Raw genomic sequence first — 17,782 nt, 5'->3', positions numbered from 1 at the left:
AAGAGCTGGGTGGCCACATCAGGGATGTCAGAGAGGTTCCGGTCTATGGCACGCATATGGGAGACCCGCGCATTCAGCGTGACCAAGTGGTCATAGGGATCCCAGGGCGCGTCCAGGTTCTGGTATGCCTGCGCAACCCGGCGCTCTCCAACCCTCTTTTGTGCAAACGCCTGGGAGTCCGGGAAGAGCCCTGCAAGGCAAGGAAGAGAAGTTAAGCATATGCTACCGGAAGAGATAAGCTTATAAGCAGAAACCGGGAAGGAAAAAAGAGAAACTTACGGAAGGCAAGCGCGTCAGTTTGCGTGACCGGAAGGTCATACTCCTTCTGCTCTGCTTCCAGCCGCGCGGCCTTGTCCTCGGCTGCTTTCCGCGCCTTGGCGGCCTCCTCCAGCTCAGCCTGCAACACCACGTTGGAGTTGCTGGCATCCTCCAGCGTCTCATTCAGCTTGGTCTCCGCAGCGGCTTGGGCGGTGATGTCTACGTTCCCCCTCCTTTCCTGTAGACAGTGTTGGGCCTCCAAGAGCAGAGGTTTGTAGAACAGCAGCAAGTTTTCCCTTAAGTGGATCACCCAAGGTTTATCGAACTCAGGGAGGAAGAGGTCAAAGATATCCCTCTCATGCAACCCTGCAACCACAAAGCAAGAAGTCTCTTGTGTCCCCAACACACCAAATAGGTGCACTAGTTCGGCGAAGAGATAGTGAAATACAGGTGGTATGAATAAGTATGAGCAGTAGCAACGGTGCCAGAAAATAGCTCGCTGGCGTGTAGTCGATGGTGGTAGAATTGCAGCAGTAGTAACACAGTAAAACAGTAAACAAGCAGCGATAGCAGTATTTAGGAACAAGGCCTAGGGATTACACTTTCACTAGTGGACACTCTCAACATTGATCACATAACAGAATAGATAAATGCATACTCTACACTTTTGTTGGATGATGAACACATTGCGTAGGATTACACGAACCCTCAATGCCGGAGTTAACAAGCTCCACAATAATGCTCATATTTTAGTAACCTTTAGTGTAAGATAGATCAAAAGACTAAACCAAGTACTAGCATAGCATGCACACTGTCACCTTCATGCATATGTAGGAGGAATAGATCACATCAATATTATCATAGCAATAGTTAACTTCGCAATCTACAAGAGATCATGATCATAGCATAAACCAAGTACTAACACGGTGCACACACTGTCACCTTTACACACGTGCAGGAGGAATAGAACTACTTTAATAACTTTGCTAGAGTAGCACATAGATAGTAGTGATACAAAACTCATATGAATCTCAATCGTGTAAAGCAGCTCATGAGATTATTGTATTGAGGTACATGGGAGAGAGATGAACCACATAGCTACAGCGGAGCCCTCAGCCTCGGGGGTGGATTACTCCCTCCTCATCATGGAGGCAGCGATGGCGGTGAAGATGGCGGTGAAGACGGCGGTGGAGATGGCTCCGGGGGCAATTCCCCGTCCGGCAGGGTGCCGGAACAGAGTTCTGTCCCCCGAATTGGAGTTTCGCGATGGCGGCGGTGCCCCTGGAGTCTTTCTGGAGTTTCGTCAATTGGTACTGCGTTTTTAGGTCGAAAGGGCTTTTATAGGCGAAGAGGCGGCGCAGGGGGGCACCTGGGGGCGCCACACCCTAGGCCGGCGCGGCCAAGGCCTGGCCCGCGCCGCCATGTGGTGTGGTGGCCCCCTGGCCCCTCTCCGACTCTTCTTCGGTGTTCTGGAGCCTTCCGTGAAAAATAGGAGGTTTGGCGTTGATTTCGTCCAATTCCGAGAATATTGCCCGAACAGCCTTTCTGGAACCAAAAACAATGAACAGCAAGCGGCCTTTCGGCATCTTGTTAATAGGTTAGTTCCAGAAAATGCACGAATATGACATAAAGTGTGCATAAAACATGTAGATAACATCAATAATGTGGCATGGAACATAAGAAATTATCGATACGTCGGAGACGTATCAGCATCCCCAAGCTTAGTTCTGCTCGTCCCGAGCAGGTAAAACGATAACACAGATAATTTCTGGAGTGACATGCCATCATAAACTTGATCATACTATTTGTAAAGCATATGTAGTGAATGCAGCGATCAAAACAATGTATATGACATGAGTAAACAAGTGAATCATATAGCAAAGACTTTTCATGAATAGCACTTCAAGACAAGCATCAATAAGTCTTGCATAAGAGTTAACTCATAAAGCAATAATTCAAAGTAGAGGCATTGAAGCAACACAAAGAAGATTAAGTTTCAGCGGTTGCTTTCAACTTGTAACATGTATATCTCATGGATAGTTGTCAATGCAAAGCAATATAACAAGTGCAATAAGCAAGTATGTAAGAATCAATGCACAGTTCACACAAATGTTTGCTTCTTGAGATGGAGAAAGATAGGTGAACTGACTCAACAATAAAAGTAAAAGAATGGTCCTTCAAAGAGGAAAGCATCGATTGCTATATTTGTGCTAGAGCTTTTATTTTGAAAACATGAAACAATTTTGTCAACGGTAGTAATAAAGCATATGTATCATGTAAATTATATCTTACAAGTTGCAAGCCTCATGCATAGTATACTAATAGTGCCCGCACCTTGTCCTAATTAGCTTGGACTACCGGATCATCACAATGCACATGTTTTTACCAAGTGTCACAAAGGGGTACCTCTATGCACTTTGTACAAAGGTCTAAGGAGAAAGCTCGCATTGGATTTCTCGCTATTGATTATTCTTCAACTTAGACATCCATACCGGGACAACATAGACAACAGATAATGGACTCCTCTTTTATGCATAAGCATGTAACAACAATTAATAATTTTCTCATTTGAGATTGAGGATATATGTCCAAAACTGAAACTTCCACCATGGATCATGGCTTTAGTTAGCGGCCCAATGTTCTTCTCTAACAATATGCATGCTTAACCATAGGGTGGTAGATCGCTCTTACTTCAGACAAGACGAACATGCATAGCAACTCACATGAAATTCAACAAAGAGTAGTTGATGGCGTCCCCAGTGAACATGGTTATCGCACAACAAGCAACTTAATAAGAGATAAAGTGCATAAGTACATATTCAATACCACAATAGTTTTTAAGCTATTTGTCCCATGAGCTATATATTGCAAAGGTGAATGATGGAATTTTAAAGGTAGCACTCAAGCAATTTACTTTGGAATGGCAGGAAATACCATGTAGTAGGTAGGTATGGTGGACACAAATGGCATAGTGTTGTTTGGCTCAAGGATTTGGATGCATGAGAAGTATTCCCTCTCAATACAAGGTTTAGGCTAGCAAGGTTGTTTGAAGCAAACACAAGCACGAACTAGTATAGCAAGACTCACATAAAAGACATATTACAAGCATTATAAGACTATACATCGTCTTCCTTGTTGTTCAAACACCTCACTAGAAAATATCTAGACTCTAGAGAAACCACTCATGCAAACCAAATTTTAACAAGCTCTATGTATTTCTTCACTAATGGGTGCAAAGCATATGATGCAAGAGCTTAAACATGAGCACAACAATTGCCAAGTATCACATTACCCAAGACATTATAGCAATTACTACATGTATTATTTTCCAATTCCAACCATATAACAATTTAACGAAGAAGAAACTTCCTTCGCCATGAATATTATGAGCTAAGAACACATGTGTTCATACGAACCAGCGGAGCGTGTCTCTCTCCCACACAAGCATGATGTAATCCAATTTATTCAAACACAAACAAAAATAAAAGCATACAGACGCTCCAAGTAAAGCACATAAGATGTGATGGAATAAAAATATAGTTTCAGGGGAGGAACCTGATAATGTTGTCGATGAAGAAGGGGATGCCTTGGGCATCCCCAAGCTTAGACGCTTGAGTCTTCTTAGAATATGCAGGGGTGAACCACCGGGTGCATCCCCAAGCTTAGAGCTTTCACTCTCCTTGATCATGTTGCATCATACTCCTCTCTTGATCCTTGAAAACTTCCTCCACACCAAACTCGAAACAACTCATTAGAGGGTTAGTGCACAATATAAATTGACATATTCAGAGGTGACACAATCATTCTTAACACTTCTGGACATTGCATAATGCTACTGGACATTAATGGATCAAAGAAATTAATCCAATATAGCGAAAGAGGCAATGCGAAATAAAAGGCAGAATCTGTCAAAACAGAACAGTTCGTATTGACGAATTTTAAAATGGCACCAGACTTGCTCAAATGAAAATGCTCAAATTGAATGAAAGTTGCGTACATATCTGAGGATCATGCACGTAAATTGGCTTAATTTTCTGAGCTACCTACAGGGAGGTGGACCCAGATTCGTGACAGCAAAGAAATCTGGAACTGCGCAGTAATCCAAATCTAGTACTTACTTTTCTATCAACGACTTTACTTGGCACAACAAAACACAAAACTAAGATAAGGAGAGGTTGCTACAGTAGTAAACAACTTCCAAGACACAAATATAAAACAAAGTACTGTAGCAAAATAACACATGGGTTATCTCCCAAGAAGTTCTTTCTTTATAGCCATTAAGATGGGCTCAGCAGTTTTAATGATGCACTCGCAAGAAATAGTATTTGAAGCAAAAGAGAGCATCAAGAGGCAAATTCAAAACACATTTAAGTCTAACATGCTTCCTATGCATAGGAATCTTGTAAATAAACAAGTTCATGAAGAGCAAAGTAACAAGCATAGGACGATAAAACAAGCATAGCTTCAAAAATTTCAGCACATAGAGAGGTATTTTAGTAACATGAAAATTTCTACAACCATATTTTCCTCTCTCATAATAACTTTCAGTAGCAACATGAGCAAACTCAACAATATAACTATCAAGTGAAACATTCTTATCATGAGTCTCATGCATAAAATTATTACTCTCCACATAAGCATAATCAATTTTATTAGTAATAGTGGGAGCAAATTCAACAAAGTAGCTATCATTATTATTCTCATCAAGTGTAGGAGGCATAGTATAATCACAAAAAAATTTACTCTCCATAGTAGGTGGCACCAAAAGACCACTATCATTATAATCATCATATATGGGAGGCAAAGTATCATCAAAGAAAATTTTCTCCTCAATGCTTGGGGGACTAAAAATATCATGCTCATCAAAGCCAGCTTCCCCAAGCTTAGAATTTTCCATATCATTAGCAACAATGGTGTTCAAAGCGTTCATACTAATATCATTGCTACTAGCATGCAAATAAGATTCCATGGGTTTTTTAATTTTCGCATTAAACCATTCATGTCTTGACTCAGGAAATAGAATAAAAAGCTCACAGATGTTTTCCATTATGCCTTACTAGTGTAAACAAGAAACAAAAAGATGCAATTGCAGGATCTAAAGGAAATAGCTTTGAGTACTTACAACGACGGAAAATAGCTTGATAGCCGAGGTCCGGAGTGTGAGTACCTTTTACCTTTCCTCCCCGGCAACGGCGCCAGAAAAGTGCTTGATGTCTACGTTCCCCCTCCTTTCCTGTAGACAGTGTTGGGCCTCCAAGAGCAGAGGTTTGTAGAATAGCAGCAAGTTTTCCCTTAAGTGGATCACCCAAGGTTTATCGAACTCAGGGAGGAAGAGGTCAAAGATATCCCTCTCATGCAACCCTGCAACCACAAAGCAAGAAGTCTCTTGTGTCCCCAACACACCAAATAGGTGCACTAGTTCGGCGAAGAGATAGTGAAATACAGGTGGTATGAATAAGTATGAGCAGTAGCAACGGTGCCAGAAAATAGCTCGCTGGCGTGTAGTCGATGGTGGTAGAATTGCAGCAGTAGTAACACAGTAAAACAGTAAACAAGCAGCGATAGCAGTATTTAGGAACAAGGCCTAGGGATTACACTTTCACTAGTGGACACTCTCAACATTGATCACATAACAGAATAGATAAATGCATACTCTACACTTTTGTTGGATGATGAACACATTGCGTAGGATTACACGAACCCTCAATGCCGGAGTTAACAAGCTCCACAATAATGCTCATATTTTAGTAACCTTTAGTGTAAGATAGATCAAAAGACTAAACCAAGTACTAGCATAGCATGCACACTGTCACCTTCATGCATATGTAGGAGGAATAGATCACATCAATATTATCATAGCAATAGTTAACTTCGCAATCTACAAGAGATCATGATCATAGCATAAACCAAGTACTAACACGGTGCACACACTGTCACCTTTACACACGTGCAGGAGGAATAGAACTACTTTAATAACTTTGCTAGAGTAGCACATAGATAGTAGTGATACAAAACTCATATGAATCTCAATCATGTAAAGCAGCTCATGAGATTATTGTATTGAGGTACATGGGAGAGAGATGAACCACATAGCTACAGCGGAGCCCTCAGCCTCGGGGGTGGATTACTCCCTCCTCATCATGGAGGCAGCGATGGCGGTGAAGATGGCGGTGAAGACGGCGGTGGAGATGGCTCCGGGGGCAATTCCCCGTCCGGCAGGGTGCCGGAATAGAGTTCTGTCCCCCGAATTGGAGTTTCGCGATGGCGGCGGCGCCCCTGGAGTCTTTCTGGAGTTTCGTCAATTGGTACTGCGTTTTTAGGTCGAAAGGGCTTTTATAGGCGAAGAGGCGGCGCAGGGGGGCACCTGGGGGCGCCACACCCTAGGCCGGCGCGGCCAAGGCCTGGCCCGCGCCGCCATGTGGTGTGGTGGCCCCCTGGCCCCTCTCCGACTCTTCTTCGGTGTTCTGGAGCCTTCCGGCAAAAATAGGAGGTTTGGCGTTGATTTCGTCCAATTCCGAGAATATTGCCCGAACAGCCTTTCTGGAACCAAAAACAGCAGAAAACAGCAACTGGCCTTTCGGCATCTTGTTAATAGGTTAGTTCCAGAAAATGCACGAATATGACATAAAGTGTGCATAAAACATGTAGATAACATCAATAATGTGGCATGGAACATAAGAAATTATCGATACGTCGGAGACGTATCAGGCGGCCTTCATCTCCTCGTTGTGCTTGAGCCCAAGCTGGATGAGCTGGTCCTTAAGCTCCTTGGAGATGGCCCTCTGGGCGCTCAGGTCCTCCTGGTGCTGCCGGATGAGCTGGTCCTTCTCCTCTGGAGCCCGGAAGGAAAATGTTAGCAAAGTTGTACTGATAGAGTGAAGAGAAAACAAGTTAGCCGAAAAAGAGGAAGTAGTACCTTGGGCGACGGCAAGCTGAGTCCTGAGGGCCTCAATAGAAGCTTCCGGGATAGCTGTTGAAGCAAAGAATCACAAGTGTTAAGAACTAAGAGAAAGAAAGCTTTCCGGTAAGAAGATGCCGGAGGAACAGAAGGTTACCTTGGCACTTGCTGTGTGCCTCAGCGAGATCCCGGTGCTCCCAAAGAAGCTCCTCAAAGAGGATCTTCCGAGCGTCAGCCGTGGTCTGTTCAAGAAAAATATGTTAGTTAAGTTTCGCGCTAAGAGCAAAGTTCTTAACCCGAAACTCGGGGACTGGCTATGCCGGTTTCGCGCGTCTCTAGCTAAGTTTCGCGCTAAGAGCAAAGATCTTAACCCGAAACTCGGGGACTGGCTATGCCGGTTTCGCGCGTTTTTACCTAAGTTTCACGCTAAGAGCTACGCTCTCAACACGAAACTCGGGGACTGGGAAGATAGACAAGATTCAGCAAAAAAGAGAAACCGGCATAAATTTAAAAGTTGAAGAAAAGATAGAAAAGAGCCGGAAGAAGAGAAATCGAGGTATCTGGAGGGGGAAGACGCTTTGGTCTTCTTCTTCTTCTTTTTTGGGACGGGAGGAACCAGAGGTTCCGCCCGCCTGGCAGTTTCTTCCTCGGCGCCGATGTTGCTGGCGCCGGTGTCTTGGTTCTCAGGAGGGGAGATAAGTTCCTCCTCCGCGCGGTGGTCTGGCGGTGTAGGGGCCGCGCGCCCCGCACTTGTAGTGCCTCCCAGAGGGGAGGCAGAGGTGTTGCCGGCACCAGATGGTGCCGGGCTTGTATGAGGAGGAGGGGTTGAGGTCCTTGCGGATCCATCAGAGCCCGCAGGCCTTGGGCCGAGCTTGAGCGCAGGGCTGAACGAGAGAAAAAGAAAGGGTTGGAAAAAAGCAACCGGAAAAGGACTCGGTAAAAACGAAACGAGCAAAGAAACGAGAGGTTACCCAGAAGAGGTTGGCATCTTCTTGCTCTTGTAGCGCCTCACGCCTGCAACCTTCCCCGCAAAGGCTTCCGTCCGGAAGCGTTTGGAGGCAGGGGCCTGGCTCGAGCCGGCGTCAGAGGCCGGAGCCTTGTTCTTCTGGCCCTGAGCCATGAGCTTCTCCACAAACTCGTGGCCGGCCTCGGCCTGCAGGGGGGCGCGTGCTCGTGGATCTGCGGGTTGGAGCTAGCTGAGGGAACATTTACAGAGGAACAATATCAGGAGAGTATGAGAGAACAAAAAGAGGAGCTACCTCAAGCAAGGTCAGGTCGTCGGTGGAACCGGATGCTTCAGGTGGAGATTTACCGAGGCACGAGGCTGGTGTCTGGCCCATCTTCAGATCTTGCCTATGGATGTAGGGGTCCGGGTCGACCTTGTCCTGATGACGCTTCCGGCAAGGGCCTCGCCGATCTGCGTCAATGCGGGGGAAGCGGTCCTTGGCCTGAAAACAAAAGAAAAGAGGGTTAGCCACAGCATAAAAGTTATCGGTACAGCAACCCAGGTTACACAAACTCTTACTTCTTGAGTTGGAGGGTTAGTGGAACTGAGAGGCCGGAAGCCCCATTCCCAATCATCCGGCATGGCAGTCTGGCATATCTGCCTAGCCTTGAGGACAATGTCCTTCTTGCTGAGAGGAAGGCCGGTGATCTTGGTAGGATCACCGGGACCATACATCTCGCTCATCTTGTGAGCGCGGCGCTTAAGAGGAAGCACCCGGCGCGAGATGAAGGCGCGGATAATATCGTCGGAGCAGATGTTAGTCTCCTTCATCAGCTTCTCCATGAAGCGTATCACCCGGTTTGTTTCGATATGATCTGTCTTCGGGTTGAAGCTCCAGTTGATTTTTCTGGGCGGCGCCGGATTAAAAGGTGGCAGATTGATGAGATCTGTGGCGCCATCGTTCTTCACATAAAAGAAGGTCCCTTGCCATAACCGGCAGGACTCGAGACCGGAAAACTTGAAGAAAGGGCTCCCTTGGCGGGAGCCGATGATGCAAGACCCGCACTGCACGGGGGGTTTGGGTTTAGGAATTTCCTTGCCCTGAACGGAATTGATCCGAAGAGCAAAGAAACGGGCAAACGTCACGCGAGTGGGACGAATGCCGATATAAGCCTCCATAAAGGTGGCGTAACAAGAGAGGTAAAAAACGGCGTTGCCGGGAAGATGGTGAGGTTGGAGTTGGTAAAAATCAAGGAAACTCCGGAAGAAATCGGAGGCGGGGAGGCCGAAGCCGCGCTCGAAGTGAGCGAGAAAAACGACATGTTCACCGGGCTGAAGCACCGGTTCGATCTCGTCGCCAGGAAGCCGGCAGGATACTCCCTCCGGAATCCTTCTGGACCGGTAAAGCCAGTCAATCTCGTACTGGCTAACGTTGGAGCCCATCCAGGCTCCGCGTGTGATACCGGCAGGATCTACGCCGGAAGCTTGGCTAGAGCTACCGGCTTCTTGGTCGCTACCGGCATCGACGTCCATCTGGACAAGATCGGCGGTTAAACCGTCGGAAGATTGGCTATGTTGGCTACTGGAAGATGAAGCGGAGGAGGACTCTTCGCTAGACATGAGATCAGACCCAAAAAAACACAAATCCCACGATTTACCCTTGCGCGAAGATCTACGAGTAAGAGAAAAAGAAAAAGAAAAGAGGAAGTAAATACACTACCGGCCCAAGATATAGAAAGCAAGCAAAAGAGGGGCAAATGCGAGTTAAGCCTAACCTGAGGCGGCGGAGTCGCAGAGGAAGAGGTTCGCCGGTGGAGCGGCGAGCTGGCGGTTGCCGACGAGGTCCGGCGACGGTGAGGTGGAGAGAAGCTTGAGGAAGCACTAATGCCGCGGCCGCGAGAGGAACACCGCGAGGATTCTCCGCGCGGTGAAGTTCGGCGATGTCCGGCGGAGCTGCAGCGGAGGTTCGCTGGGCGGCGGAGCTCGAGCGAAGAAAGGAGAGCGACGGAGGCGCAGAGGACGAAGAACACTATGCGCGAGGAAGTGGGGAACGCGAGAAGAGGAAGAAGAAGGGGCAGTTTCGCCTTATAAAGGAAGAAGGATAAGTGGGCCGAAAACCGCCGTGCTGCAACGGTTCGCTCTGCGGGCCGCGACGGTTCGCTCCGTGGGCCGCCACGTGGCGCAACGGTACACGCGTAAAAAACAGAAAGCCACAGGGAGGCACACACGGATCCGGAACGGCGGCCAGGATCCACTGTGCAGCAGTTATTGCGCGCGCGGAAGCCGAAGGGAAGTGACCCCTGACACTGGCGTGTCGATTCTGATACGGTCACGCATGTCACTGACAGGCGCGGGGCCCGAGAAATTCTCGACTTCGCCGAGGAGGTGTTTAATGACTAAGATGCCGGAGGACAAGATACCGGAGAATACTTTGCAGAGAGAGAAAATGCAAGTCCGGGCAAAGATGCCGGATCCAAGCTGAGCGCCGGATAGATTAAACCGGTATCCTAAGACGTGAGAACCTGGCATGGTCTGTTGGATAGAATCCGCCAGACTATACCAGCTTCGGGGACTAATGTTGGGGGGATGACCCCCGGTATGCCAAAGGCATGCCAAACCGGATGGTTTGAGCCATCAAGATACCGGTTTAATATTTATACCGGAGCACGAAGATAAGTGTTTGGCTAAGTAAAGCCAGACCGGTATCCCCAGAGGGGTATACCGGAACCGGATGAAGAAGACACCGGGCTACCGGAAAGAAGAGCATGTCGGCAAGACTGGTCAAAGATTCTCTTCAGAGCTAGAGGACAAGGATGAGCTAAGCAAAGTGGCTTTAATCGAAGCCCTGGCGCAAAAGAGAGGGGTGATGCAGAAAGAAGCCAGAGGACGTCAGCCTCCCTGATTAAAGAAGACCCCGGCATCATCTATGATTAAAGTTACTTTGTAAAGTAGTTTGTCCAGTCAAAGATGCCATTAGGGTTTCTTGCCCTGTAAGCCACCCTCTCCCCTATATAAGGAGAGGGGGCACCCCAGTATTTGAGAGGTTAAGAGGTTAGACGTTTGGTCCTAAGAGGAACCTTGTAACCGGAATCTTGTACCATGTTGAGATCAATGAAGATAGTGATCTAGAGCAGAGTTCTTCCTTGTGTGTTTCTTCTTGTATCCCTACCTTTGGCTGTGTTCTTGAGGAAAGCATCCGGAAGTTCATCCCATCTAATCATAAACTCTCCCCCGAATCCTCTAGCGTCCATTCGGCCCCAACTCAAGCCATCCCATGGCATCTGCTCGTTCACCACGACGACACTTGGATTTTTCTCTCCTCACATTCAATCATCTCACAATACTATTGGTGGATACGGATTCTTAGTCATCATTGACGCACACCGATGGTAGAGCAGAGGATGAGCCATTGACATCGTGGACCGTCAATAGAGAAGGATGAAGTGGTTATCATTAGGCATGCGACAGAAGGGGTATGATGTTTTGGATGGTGAGAACGAGAGGTCAAGCGTTGTCCCATGGAATTTTCTTGAAAGAAATGTGGTAGATAAGCCCCTAGGTCAATTTATTTTGAAATAACAAGAATCTAAATCTGCGTCCGTGAGGACTTGAACCTATTGGGCTGAGTTAGGCTAACTTATTGCCCCTTGGGCTTAGGACAGTGTAGTAAGGTGTTGCGGATAATCCTAGAAGGCGGATCAATAGGGGAATGTGTGAGAGTAGTAGGGGTGCTGGTTGAAAGATTAGAGGTGATAGAAGGAGGACTGAAGAAAAAGAAGAAGTAAATAGGCTCGTTGGATCCAACGGCTCAAATATTTTAACTTGGATCTATAAAAAAAATTTGTCTTCATACAGTAGTACTCCCTCCGTCCCATGAAAGTCGTCTGAGATTTGTCAAAATCTCGGACGACTTTCATGGGACGGAGGGGGTACTATACATTTTGCCCTAGGTTTTAATTTTCAAACATTATGTGTCTACATTTGGTCAACCATGATCAGGTATTGTTTAATCAATTTAGTTGGTTTCAGTGACCTTCATAAAGGGAGGTGAGACTTTCAATGTTATCCCAGAGTCCATGACCTTAGGAGGTACCTTCAGGAGCATGACCACACAAGGATTATCCTATCTCAGGAAGAGGATCCAAGAGGTAATGCACAACATGATCATGAGATCAACCACTCCCATGAAATTTCGACAACGATTAATGCTCTGGTTTTATTTCATGTAACTAACACAATGTGATCAATTAATTAAGGTGATTGAGGGCCAACCGTTGGTGGGACGGTGCACGGCGAAGGTGGACTTTATGGAGGAGGAGCTCCGTCCATATCCGGCGACTGTGAACGACGAGGGTGTGTACATCCATGCCAAGGTAGTGGCGGAGAGCATGCTCGGGGAGACGAACATGAGGCTCTGCCCACAGGTGATGGCGGCGGAGGACTTCGATTTCTATGCACAGAAGATCCCAGCCACCTTCTTCAGTATCGGTGTCTGTGGCGCCGGTAAGGAAATTAGCCCTGTGCACACGCCGCACCTGGTGGTCGACGAGGGTGCTCTTCCTATTGGGGCAGCGCTTCATGCTGCCGTAGCCATCGAGTACTTGAACAAACATTGATGGTATGGCCAGCTCTTCATCACCAAGCTTCTAGCAGCGGCGAAGGAGGGCAAGTCTCAACCATGCTAGCTACCGCCAGCATTCGTTGAGCGGTCTATCACTCTATCCGACAACCAGTCTGCTTCCACCCGGATCCACATGTTTAAACTCTCTTTCCTGTTGAAATTTTCAAACACAATTTGCAAAAAGAACGGATTTGTTTTCCATTTTCAAGTAAGGAAGTGAACCTATAGAGACTCTCGTGGCACTGGAAGTGGGCTGTTTCACCAAAAAAATAAATTCTTGTTAAATGTTGCCTCGGCTATTTCTGGAGGAATCATAGTGCACCCATAGTCACTAAGCAGTCTGGATAAAAGTATGAACAATCATTCAATGGATTTTGCACGCAAGCATAGTCCCTCTTGATCTAGCCGGAGTGGTGTGTTCCGGAAAGCTCCACCGGCGGATGTAACATCGCTTTTTTTGCCTGGAGTTCGCTGGATCGGTGGTATTCGGTCGGATGCATCCATGTTTTTATTCCGGCCGATTGGTTTCTAGAGGAAGCATTGCGAAGCTCTGTTCTTTCTTGCTATATGGAAACATGCTCCATGGTGAAGTTAGAGGCGGAGAATACCATGAGGGCCGGATTGGAGGACTTGCTATGGAGGTTTAAGTTTTTTAGCGTTGTTGAGGGGCTTGCTTGGTATTCTGGGTTTCGCTACAGCGGTATGCAAGAGGAGGCGGCAAATACAGGTGAAATTCAGAGTCTTACATTTCAGGATGAAAATCCAAGGTCTGGCCTTAACTGGTTGTACCTGGCAATGATCTTGTTGGAGGCATTGTTTTGAAAGCGGAGACTATCTTTAGGGTGAAAACCTAAGGTCTTCTGACCGGGCGACGATAGTGTTTGTGCACTGCTACCTTATTGGAAGCGTCGCTTTTCGAGAGTTCAGGTGTTGTCTTGGTGGTGGATGTACTTTTATGTATTTTTTTGTTGTTGTGTGTATCCGTAATGCGATTAGAGTATTACATTGTTGCAGGGTGTAATTGGTACCTTCTTGATATTAATATATACTCTTATCGAAAACAGCTCAACAATGCTGAAAAGTGAGAACCGTCACTCGGACAACCTGCCCATACTCCTCTAAAAAATGGCAATCGGCCCATACAGTAAAAAAATCTTCCCAATAAGAAATTCAGCGTTTTTTTTTGCGATCAAAAGAAAGAAAACCTAGAATATGCCATTCTTTTGTTTCGAACTTCGGATCGCTTTATTCATTAATCAAAATGTTTACAAGAAGATTGATTCTCACAGGCGGCGGTGGGCGGCCACGGTGGACTTCATCACTTCATGGGGAAGGAGTTCCGTCTGTACCTGGCCACGGTGAACGACGAGGGGATGTGCGTGCATGCCAAGGCAGTGGCGGAAGGCATGCTGGGCCTGGTGAACGTGAGGGTGTCGGCGCAGATCATGGCGGCCGAGGACTTCGGGTTCTATGCCGAGAAGATCAACGCGGCCTTCTCCACAGTTCTCCAGTGTTGGCGTCCACAGCGTCCAGGTGGAGGTAATACTTGTTCCTGGTGGGATAAAATTTGTGTCCGGCCTTTTTTTTACGTGATGTGTCCGGCCTTTGAAGGTTTGTTGAACGAAATAATACAGGGAAGGCGTTGTTCATTCCTTAATTAGTAGATGAGCCTCAGTTGATCGGCCGGGGCTTTCATGTATCGTCTCCGATTACAAGTCTACCTGGCTTGCACTACACGCCGATATATACATGTGGTGTTTCCGTTAGTTTCAGCCTGCCCAACGTACGAGCGCAAGATCGATCGATCGATCGAACCAACAACAGAGATCAGGGACGGAAATAACCGATCGATCTTACTGTCAGCCGGCCGCTCTGTGCTCTTTACTCCTCTCCACGGCGGCGCGCGGAGGCAGGAGGAGCTGCTCCCACGCCATGCCGGAAGCCACCGCCGTCTCTTTACCGACCGACATCATCTTCGACATCCTCTCCAGGACGCCAACGAAGACAGTCTGCCGGTTCCGGTGCGTGTCTAAAGGGTGGCATGGTCTTATCTCCGACCAAGCCTTCCTCGCCGCGCACAAGCTCCGCCACATCGACCCGCTCCTCGTCGACACCGGCTTCTTTCGAGGTAACAAGAAGCGTGACTTGCGGCTCATGGACATGGATGGCAACATCGTCAGAGTGTTCGAAGGCATCGGCGGCTCCGGGATGTTTCCCACGACGAGCCTCGATAACCTCATCTCTGTCTGGGACGGTTCCTGCGAAGGTGTCCATCACGGACACGAGTCCTGTGAAAGCATCCGTGTTGTCGATCCTGCCACTGGAGGGGTGCTCTTTACCAGCCCAGGGCATGAGGTGATTGAGGATGATTTCACCGAGTACTACAAAGTCTTCAGCATCGGCCGTGCCACCCCATCCGGCGTATACAAGGTGGTCCGCCTCAACGGAGGCGACACTTGTGATGTCGCCACATTAGGTGACGACACGGGATGGAGGAGGAAGACATGGCCACGGCCGGTCCCAACGTATCGCCTTGATCATGGATGTTGTCCCGTCACCATCAATGGAGTCATGTACTTCTTGATAGAAGGGACATCGGATCTCACCTTACAATGCTTCGACCTCGAGAGTGAGCGGTGGAAGGACGACACCATCAAAGGCCCACAAGCCGTCGGCGGCGCAGAGACATGGAGTAGGAGTAAAATACCAGTCTACATAACAGAGCTCAACGGCTCCCTCTGCTTGGTGCATTTGGTTCACCTTCAACATCCGCAAGCTTCATGCACCAACGTATGGATCTTGGACGATTTTGACAAAAATAATTGGACCAAGTTGTGCACGATCCGAATAGGCCCACTCGGACGTTGTTGTATGCCATTGAGGATGATGCAAGATGGCGAAAAGTTGCTCGTGCAATGTGGTACTACATACAAGCGTTCATCGTTGGCCCTGCAAGTATATGATCTGCGCACGGAGAAATTTTCCAACATTACCGGGGAGCCAGGCTATCTTCCAAGCAACATTGCTCTCTGCAACTTACACTTGGAACAGCTTTTGTTGGCCAGGAATTAATTCAATATTGTCTAGCCTCTCTATGTTTTGAAGTACTTTTGTTTTCGATGGTCTATCAATGAGACATGTTATATACGTTTGTCGGGTTTTAGAAACTAAATCCTCGATAGGACAATTTCTCAAACCCAAATCCAGTTCATTAACCTATTCAACCAATGAAGGTCACACCATCAACCACAGAGGGAGACAATGTGCATGCTTTGCAGTTGTGGATTCTAAGACTAGTCACAGTGGAAGTATCATAAGTTGTATCATGTCATGTTGGCAAAAAACTGATGTGTCTTGCTAATTAATGAGGTGAGAGATGAGAGTGATATCGTAATATAATACCGTATCATAGCACGTAAAACTAGAAAATTTAATGGCAAACACATCATGTACATGATAGTAGTGTATGATACTATGATACTATGCATTGTGGAGGTAGTATTATAAACTAATATCATGTACATGATACTAATGTATAATACTTACCATTGTGACTAGTCTAATCCTAGAAAAGAAAAGACGTAGTATGTCCAATGGGTTCACGAAAGAAAGACAGCATGCAAATAAATTACTCCAAAAGAGGCAAAGAATATCAAGGCGGGGTTCCCATCGTTCGCCGAGGACATGAGGTGGGGAGAAGAGCGGAGGCGAAGGGAGAAGGAAGCGGTGGTGGCGGAGGAGAGGAAACAGGCGCTACTGCGGCGGAAATTGTTGATCCTCCAGATCAGCCTCGCCTCCGAGTGGGCGATCAGGCAGATGGCGAAGGGCTGGCGCCCGTAGATCTCGGGGCAGGGCCTCGAGGAGCAGGTTGCGGCGGCACTAGCAATGATCAAGCTCAAGGAGCCCGACGATCCGATGAGGCTCGTGGCGGAGCAGGGGTTGGAAGACCTGGAAAACTGGACACCATGAGCGGCCTGGATCGTGGGTTGCATCGGAGATCCTCTGTTCGTGGTGGCGATGGTGCTGGTTCTGCTGGTCCTGCTAGGAGATCAGCGGAATTGTGGAGGCGAATGGAGAGGATTCGCCAAGGTAACCCATCTCCGGCTAGGGGAGGCTCGCCGGAGAGATTTGGGGGGCTTCTAGAAGTTTCTAGAAGTTTCCCTCGCCGTTTGGTAATGTTGTGATGTCTTCGTCTGGTACCCGTCGATCTTCGGCAGTTTCAAATCCAACCGTTGAAATGGTGGCGGGTTTCAGAAATATGCCTTCTAAGGTGGATAAGTCTGGGGCGACTACGCTCGTGACAGGCAAACCTCATTTGGGTGGATCTAGGGTTCCGCCTGGGTCTCAGACATTAGTCTGGGTCAGGAAGGAGCTGGTCCGAGCCTGATCTTTCACTCCAGCTGATTGACACCCCGCTGGCGCAGGTTTCTTACCAAAGCCAACGATCGTCAAGTTCTCAGAGCTATGGGGTGCTGAAGCTGGAAGGAGATCCTACAGAGAGATTACCAAGATGGCGGGAGGTGGTCGAGGTGTTGGAAGAGGAGGTGGAGTTGGGGGTGGCCGTGGTCACAATAGTGGGCGTGTGCCGTCAGTTGCTGCGGCGACTAATTCCTCCTCTCTTGGTGGCGCCTCTGATCCGGTCCAGATTAAATCGGAATTCCCCCAGGGTTTGGGACAACAGATGGGTGCTGCTAACCAAGGTATGTTCCCCATGATGAATCCCAACATGTGGAATGTTTCGATGAACCAGTGGCAGCAGTTTTTTGGCAACCAGTAGTTTCCCCCTCCTGGTTTCAACCCTATGATGATGATGCCGCCGGGGATTACCCCTGCTCTTCCTCAAACCAATAGCCAGGGGATCAGTGCCAGTCTGGTTCCTTCTCAACAGCAGCAAGTTTCTAGCAATAAGAACAAGAAGAAGGTTCAGAAAGGGGCTACCACTGATGGTCAGAAAAAACAGTGGGGAAAGGCTGGGAAACTTGATGTAGACTCCATCAACAAGTGGACCTGGGCCTGCTCTTGATCTCAAATTCAAGAATGTTACTTGTTACAACTGTGG

The 17,782-nt window shown here is 47.7% G+C and overlaps 2 protein-coding genes across 2 annotated transcripts; both read left to right on the top strand.

The window, feature by feature from the left end:
- Positions 1–12,178: 12,178 nt before the first annotated feature.
- LOC139830088 (IAA-amino acid hydrolase ILR1-like 4) lies at positions 12,179–12,718 on the top strand. Its single transcript, XM_071828886.1, has 2 exons — positions 12,179–12,250; positions 12,359–12,718. The coding sequence occupies exons 1-2, from the start codon at positions 12,179–12,181 to the stop codon at positions 12,716–12,718; spliced, it is 432 nt and encodes a 143-aa protein (XP_071684987.1).
- Positions 12,719–14,655: 1,937 nt separating this feature from the next.
- LOC139838867 (F-box protein At1g67130-like) lies at positions 14,656–16,563 on the top strand. Its single transcript, XM_071828885.1, has 2 exons — positions 14,656–15,468; positions 16,366–16,563. Exons 1-2 carry the CDS (start codon positions 14,656–14,658, stop codon positions 16,561–16,563), a joined length of 1,011 nt encoding a protein of 336 aa, XP_071684986.1.
- The last annotated feature ends 1,219 nt before the right edge of the window (positions 16,564–17,782 follow it).

This window comes from Lolium perenne, chromosome 4 (assembly GCF_019359855.2).
Source record: "Lolium perenne isolate Kyuss_39 chromosome 4, Kyuss_2.0, whole genome shotgun sequence".
Taxonomy (NCBI): domain Eukaryota; kingdom Viridiplantae; phylum Streptophyta; class Magnoliopsida; order Poales; family Poaceae; genus Lolium; species Lolium perenne.
Note: the sequence above shows the minus strand (reverse complement) of the source record. Positions and strands in the feature narration are given on the sequence as shown.